Source organism: Lacerta agilis, chromosome 10 (assembly GCF_009819535.1).
Source record: "Lacerta agilis isolate rLacAgi1 chromosome 10, rLacAgi1.pri, whole genome shotgun sequence".
NCBI classification, from domain to species: domain Eukaryota; kingdom Metazoa; phylum Chordata; class Lepidosauria; order Squamata; family Lacertidae; genus Lacerta; species Lacerta agilis.
This window is the reverse complement of record NC_046321.1, coordinates 4,851,244-4,858,011: the sequence shown is the minus strand read 5'-3', so window position 1 is coordinate 4,858,011 and position 6,768 is coordinate 4,851,244. Positions and strand designations below refer to the sequence as shown.

Here is a 6,768-nt window from a genome sequence, read left to right as displayed (position 1 = left end):
TGTTGTTGTTTTTTATCGTGAGAGAATGGCGGCCATTTTGGTTGCTGTGCTCTTGCTTGATCTTGTGGCACAATTTCCCCGCCGAATAAAGCACTTTTCCCGGGCCGCAATCTCACGTGATGCTCCAAAATGTACATTTTTGGGCATCACGCCCGGGGAAAGCACTTTTGGAGGGAACCACCGTGCAAATTAGTACGAGGTCACAGCTACCAAAATGGCTGCTGTGCCCTCTCCATAAGAATGGGAAGATGGCGTCCGCAAAGATAGCATCCCGAATTTTTGCTTCAAGGTATTGGGGGCTTGTGTTGCAACAAACCGCTTTTTAAAAAAATGCATATACTGAACAAATTTGCATACAAAAACATTGCATATTAGGAGAAATGCTCATGCAATAGGATACACATTTTCATGGGGGCTTTCCATATGGAAATGGGGCATGCCAATCTTATGAAGGAGAGGGTGAAAAACAGAGAGAAACAAAAACTGCCCGATCCACCCATCCCTCCTGATCATGGATCCAGTTGAAATCCCCTTGTCTGTATTCGTCCATTCATGCCTTCTCGCTGTCAGCCCTCAACAGATTCGCACTGGGTCCATCCATTGCCCCCAAACTGATGTGCCTCTTCTCCCTTCCTTGTGGCGCAGGGTCTCCAGGACGATGACTCGCCCCAGGCTCCTGATCCTCTTGCTGATCCTCCTTGCTGCGCAGACGAGCCTCTCGCTCAAGTTGTACAAGGCCGAGTCCATCTTTGGCTGCATCGACGCCGCCCTCTCCGAGGCTCGGAGAGGTCTCCCCGGTGAGAACTCCGTCCAGGCCAAGAGGAGCTTCAAGTACCCACGGGGGGCCGAAGAAGACCTCTCCTCAGAGGACGATGGAGAGGAAGCCGAGGAGGACAAGGACAAAAGGACGTTCCCGGCAGTCACACGCTACAGATACCTTGCCCAGGCGCAAGGGAAAGGCAAGGTGTACCGAGAGCCAGCGAAGGGAGACCGGCGCTCAAAGGTCACCCTCTCGCTCGACGTCCCCACCAACATCATGAACATCCTCTTTAGCATCGCCAAGGCAAAGAACATGAGGGCCAAGGCGGAGGCCAACGCTCAACTGATGGCGCAGATCGGCCGGCGAAAGTGATGAGGGCCGGGGAGGGAGGGGTCCGGGCGAAGGCCGAGGCGGCCGTGAAGGTGGCAGTGGCGGTGGAAAGGGGGCTTCTCGGCCGGCCTTCCTTCCTCAAGACTCCCGGAGACGGAACTGTCCGCTGTACTATATTATATAAGCGCTGTAGATTCGCCAAGCCTTCCAGCTATCTAGCATTCGTACGTCTTTCTCTCTCCTTCTCTCTCCCCGTACCCCGTTCTCCCATCCCAACCTGTTCTCCTCAGTGGAAACCTGTGCTGTGGGACAAAAAACATACCAAAAGAAAAAAGAAAAACAACAACCATGAGGGGTGGGGTGGGAAATTGTTCACATCACATGACGCAGGCCCTCATTAAAGCAAATTCTCTTGAGTTTCTTATTATTATTATTATTATTATTATTATTATTATTATTATTATTATTTCCATTTCCGATAAAGTCAGGGGGCTCTCTGTTTGCCTCAGTGCCCTGCCTGCCTACTTCAGTGAGAGAAAGCATGAGGAAGAGTCCACCATGTTTTCTGGGCCTAGACAGAGCCCTTTCCGGCCCGTTAATATACCGTATATTTCTGTGTATATGACTAGGTTTTTTTCCTAAGAAATAATGTCCAAAATTTGGGGGCGTCTTATACACGGATAGATCTTCCCCCATTTTCTTAAACCGGAGTCCCCCAAAATAGGGGGTTCCTTATACATGGGGGCGTCTTATAGATGGAAAAAAAATACGGTACATATTTATTTATTGGGGTTACGGACTGCCCTTCTGCCAAGGCATCTAGGCGATTTACCATGAAAAACCACAAAAACGAATACATCCTATAAAATGTAGAGTGACAAGAATCCCCTCAGGCCAACTGTGTGCTCCCCGGCCTGGGACTCCCCACTTCTGCCTTCCCTCAGGTCACACGGAGCTCTAAGGAAGATGGCGGAGGAGCTGCCCCAACATCTCTCTCAGGCCATTGATGGTCCTGCCAGGAGGCTCCCCTGCTTTCCACAGCCTGTGGCAGACATTCATTGCTCCTCTTTCAGTTATGTAACAAAACATTTCAGTGAATTTTTTCTGTTCAGGTGCCAGCCAACCTTGCCCTTCAATAAGATACTCCATTCCACCACCCATCCCTCTCTCTTCCCTATTTTCTCATCATTTCCCCTCAGCAGACACTCAACATTTGGTTACCACCAAGCATGCTCAGTGCTGAGTGGGTGGTTTTGGGGGAAAGGGCTGGGTTGCCCACTTTGTTTCTGTTGGAATATATATATATATATATATATATATATATATATATATATATATATATATATATATATGAATATGAATTCCTAGATGCCAAGACCAAAGTATGGGACAAGTATTCATTGGTGAGAAAAACCCAAGCAGAGATTTAAAGTCACAAAATATGCAGCAAAGGAAAGCGTGGAAACATAAGACAGTTAGACTTTTACAATATTCACTTCCAAGTGAATCCCAAAATTTCCCTCTTCCCCCACAATAGGAAAAGGCCACATGTTTGGTAAGTTGAAAATGGGTTTACTTACAAACTCTTCAAAGGTCTGGTTCATGTGCTTTTCCATACATCAGTCGGGAAAGTTGCACAGGCAGTAAAACTCAAGAGTGGCTGGTGAGAGCCATGCGGCTGAACTGGAGCAACCAGTTTCTCAGGTAGACTGGGAGGAACAGTAGGCTTGATTACCCATTTCCTCCCAAGGTAAGGGAAGTGACATACCTAAGCCTGGCAGCACAGCTTACTCCATGGTATTAACCCTTTCATGCATTAATTCGACTTCAGCATGTTGGTTATATGAGGCTGGTTATCCCACAGTTTCGTTGTCGTCATCGTCAATGTTTTTCACACTTCTGCAAAGCTTGGCGTTCTCCCCAACATGCTAATACCCGTCACTCCTTCCAAGTGGCTCTGTTTAAGACTACAATCATGTTGGCACGCACCCATGGAATTAACTATTAGAAGGAACAATGAAGCACATACGTAAAACCACCACGCACTGTAGAAACATTAAAAGTGAGAGAGGTCTCTCCTGACTGCAGACTTGCAACCTAAAATCAATAGTCCTGTTTTGTTCCATAGTTTGACCTTCAAAAATAGTTTAGTGGAGGGGGGCATCATGCCATTACAGGAAAATAGGAAGCTGCCTTACAGGAGTCCATCCAACTCAGTATTGTCCCCACTGATTGGCATTGCCTCTTCACAATTCATGCTCAGCCCTTCCTGGAGATGTCAGGACTCGAACCTGGGACCTTCTGCATGCAAAGCAGAAAATTTACCACGGAGCTACGGGTCTATTTGCAGCAGGTTGTGAGTGCCATTGCTTATGTACCCCAAAATGGCACCACCCCTGCAGGAGCAGGAAGTGCCAGCAGTCTTGAGGGGAAAACCCATCTTCGGAAAGACAAGAAATATTTAGGATGGTGGGGGGTGACCCCAAACACAACCCATTATGGAATGTGCCTGTTCAGTGGCCGCAAAAACGACTGCTGGGAGTGGAAAACCAGGGTGGCAGCAGCGAGATGAAGTGGCTTGGAGTCGCAAGCACAGAGAGCGTGTCGCGGCCGCGCTGCAATACTTTGTTTGGCCACAAGCCAAATCGAGGGTCTCTTTTCTCCCCATGGGTCCAGTCCTGTGATCCTAGCAACCTGCCAGGTTTGCTTACACTAGGAACGGGAACCAAATCGTGGGGAGGAGGAACGTCTCATCCAAATGTTCAAATCTCCATCTCCTGTCTCAGAAAATCATGTTTTGAATTTTTTTTTGGGGGGGGGGACAGAAACCCACTCAGAAATTCATCGCCCAAAAGGCTGAAATGCAAAATTTGTGTTCCTAATGCTGAAATTGAGTTCTGATTAAATATTTGAAGTTTCTCATTTGGTCATCGTGTGGTTTGGGTATCTGTGTGAGAGAGAATATTTGGAATTGTGCAATGAAACATTTATGAATTTTAGCCTATCCTCTATGAGCTTAGTGCAGCACACAGAGAGTGTTATCAACCGCATTATTTGGCTCAGGCCTCAATATGATACTTCTGGAAACAGCCCAATTTGGTCTAAAGCACTTCGGAAGCAGCCCGATTCAGTTACCACATTTTTCGCTCCATAGGGCGCACCGGACCATAGGGCGCACCTTGTTTTTAGACGAGGAAACAAGAAAAAAAAATATTTTTCTCTTTTCCTCCTCTAAAAGCCCTGGTTTTTTTGAGGATCAGCTCAAAGTTTTGCAGCTTTTTTGCAAAGGGAAAAGCCCTGTTTTTTCAGGATCAGCTCAAAGTTTTGCAGCTTTTGTGCAAAGGGAAAAGCCCTGTTTTTTTGAGGATCAGCTCAGATTTGTGCAGCTTTTTTGCAAAGGGGGAAAAGCAAAGAGGAAAAGCCCCGTTTTTATGGGGTTCAACTCACATTTCTGCAGCTTCTTAAGGAAAGGGAGCCATTTCTACAGTTTCCAGACAGATAATCTAATCAGCCAGTCACATGTCGCTGGGGAAACAAACAACCTCCCTCTGCAGCACATTCAACAAAGGAGGCCTGGGCAAGGGGGCAGGGCCAAAAGGGAGCCGGGACTCTTATCTCTCTCCCGATCTCTTGCTGATCAGCTGCTGAGCGGGGTCCTTTCAACAACCCCTTTTCTCTTTGTAAAATAAAAAGCATGATCCTCTTTTGGCCCCTGGGCAATTCGGCTCCAGGGACCACCATTCGCTCCATAAGACGCACAGATATTTTCCCTTACTTTTTAGGAGGAAAAAAGTGCATCTTATGGAGTGAAAAATACGGTAATTTCCAAATCCAGGAAAACCCAGCTTCATACCACTCCCATTCATTATCACATATAATTATTTAAATGACTTTCCATTTTCATTTTGATATAACTGAATGAGATTTACAGGCAGAGTAGCTCCTCATTTCTGCTGGAACCTCCTATAACTTTTAATATTGTTATTCCTTGGCAGAACTGGATGAAATACACAGTCCTGTATGCTTCTTCTGAGTGGATGGATGCTGCCAAATTTGAGGAGGGTGGTTGCAATGGTTTCCCTACACAGTTTTGGAACGGGTAATAAAAAGGTTCACTTACTATCCCGTTGTTTTGCAGGAAAGTTGTATGTAAGTCAGAGCTGTTTGCCCAGGTAAGAAACCCGACAAGTTACAGACAAATCAGTCGGTGGTGTGTTTCTTTGTGTGCTAAAAAGGTAAAAGTAAAGGAGCCCTGACAGTTAAGTCCAGTCGCAGATGACTCTGGGGTTGCGGTGCTCATCTCGCTTTACTGGCCGAGGGAGCCGGCGTTTGTCCGCAGACAGTTTTTCCGGGTCATGTGGCCAGCATGACTAAGCCGCTTCTGGCGAAACCAGAGCAGCGCATGGAAACACCGTTTACCTTCTGGCCGTAGCGGTACTTATTTATCTACTTGCACTTTGATGTGCTTTCAAACTGCTAGGTTGGCAGGAGCTGGGACCGAGCAACGGGAGCTCACCCCGTCGCGGGGATTCAAACCACCGACCTTCTGATCGGCAAGCCCTAGGCTCCGTGGTTTAACCCACAGCACCAAAGGACTGGCTAATTCCTCTGTGTCTCGTTCCATGCACAGGGGGAAATTGGTGACGTTGGGAGTCCAGGGACCTCAGGTGCGGATGGGCTTCTGGGACCCAAGGTGAGGTGCAAAAATTAAAAAAAATATTGTCTTCTACCTGGTGGGCTATGTGTGTTGACAGCACCACCTGTATCCCTTTGTGTGCTAGCTGCCTTTAAAAATGGTTTTTATGGGAGAACGCAAAGGCTTTTGCCAGTGTGATGTAGTGGTTAAGAGCGGTAGACTTGTAATCTGGTGAACCGGGTTCGTGTCCCCGCTCCTCCACATGCAGCTGCTGGGTGACCTTGGGCTAGTCACACTTCTCTGAAGTCTCTCAGCCCCACTCACCTCACAGAGTGTTTGTTGTGGGGGTGGAAGGGAAAGGAGAATGTTAGCCGCTTTGAGACTCCTTCGGGTAGTGATAAAGCGGGATAGCAAATCCAAACTCCTCCTCCTCCTCCTTCCTTACCTGTGGGTTCTTTTTAGCCATGAGCTTAGGATGAAAATATATCTGGGGTGGCTAGTACCTACGGCCCTCTAAACATGGAGGAGACTGTCATAGCTTTAAGAAATACAGTTTATTCACCTATTGACACCTTCCGTTTGCATGGAGCGAGTTCAGATCTTACAGCACGGTCATTTCAAGAGGGGCTTGTCCCCCACAGCAGTCCAAGGCATCTCTCCCAGCCAGCCTTCAGCCAGCCTGCCCAAGATGGATCCCCATCTTTCTTCTCCCCCTTTCCTCTTCCCAGCACACCTTGCTAAAGACTCTCATTTCCTCTCGCCTCACACCCAGTTACCCCGGCAACCTTCCAACCCCCCCCCCGTCTCTGTTCACACCTCAGAGCAAGGGGGGGAAAGGGCAGTTCTCTTGCATTGCCCGTGGCCCTCAGTGGCCCTCTTTTATTAATGGCCCCAGCTCAGCCAAGTCGTTTTGCGTAGGCTAGCCCAGGAATTCCTCTGCAGCTTGTATTCCTCCCTCCGCACCCCAAATAATCAACATCCTACCATTTATTAATTTCTAGGGGTTTGGGGAGAGGGGGGGAATCCCCTCCCAAATCTAAAT

General features: G+C 47.8%; 1 protein-coding gene across 1 annotated transcript; it reads left to right on the top strand.

Moving 5' to 3' along the window:
• The first annotated feature begins 658 nt into the window (after positions 1–658).
• On the top strand, positions 659–1,181 carry UCN3 (urocortin 3). The gene has a single exon (XM_033163078.1). The coding sequence runs from the start codon at positions 659–661 to the stop codon at positions 1,130–1,132; it is 474 nt and encodes a 157-aa protein (XP_033018969.1). The 3' UTR covers positions 1,133–1,181.
• Positions 1,182–6,768: the final 5,587 nt, after the last annotated feature.

Bases quoted from the DNA above. Each gene is read 5' to 3' on its own strand.
- UCN3 (XM_033163078.1), top strand. From the start codon at position 659: ATGACTCGCCCCAGGCTCCTGATCCTCTTGCTGATCCTCCTTGCTGCG.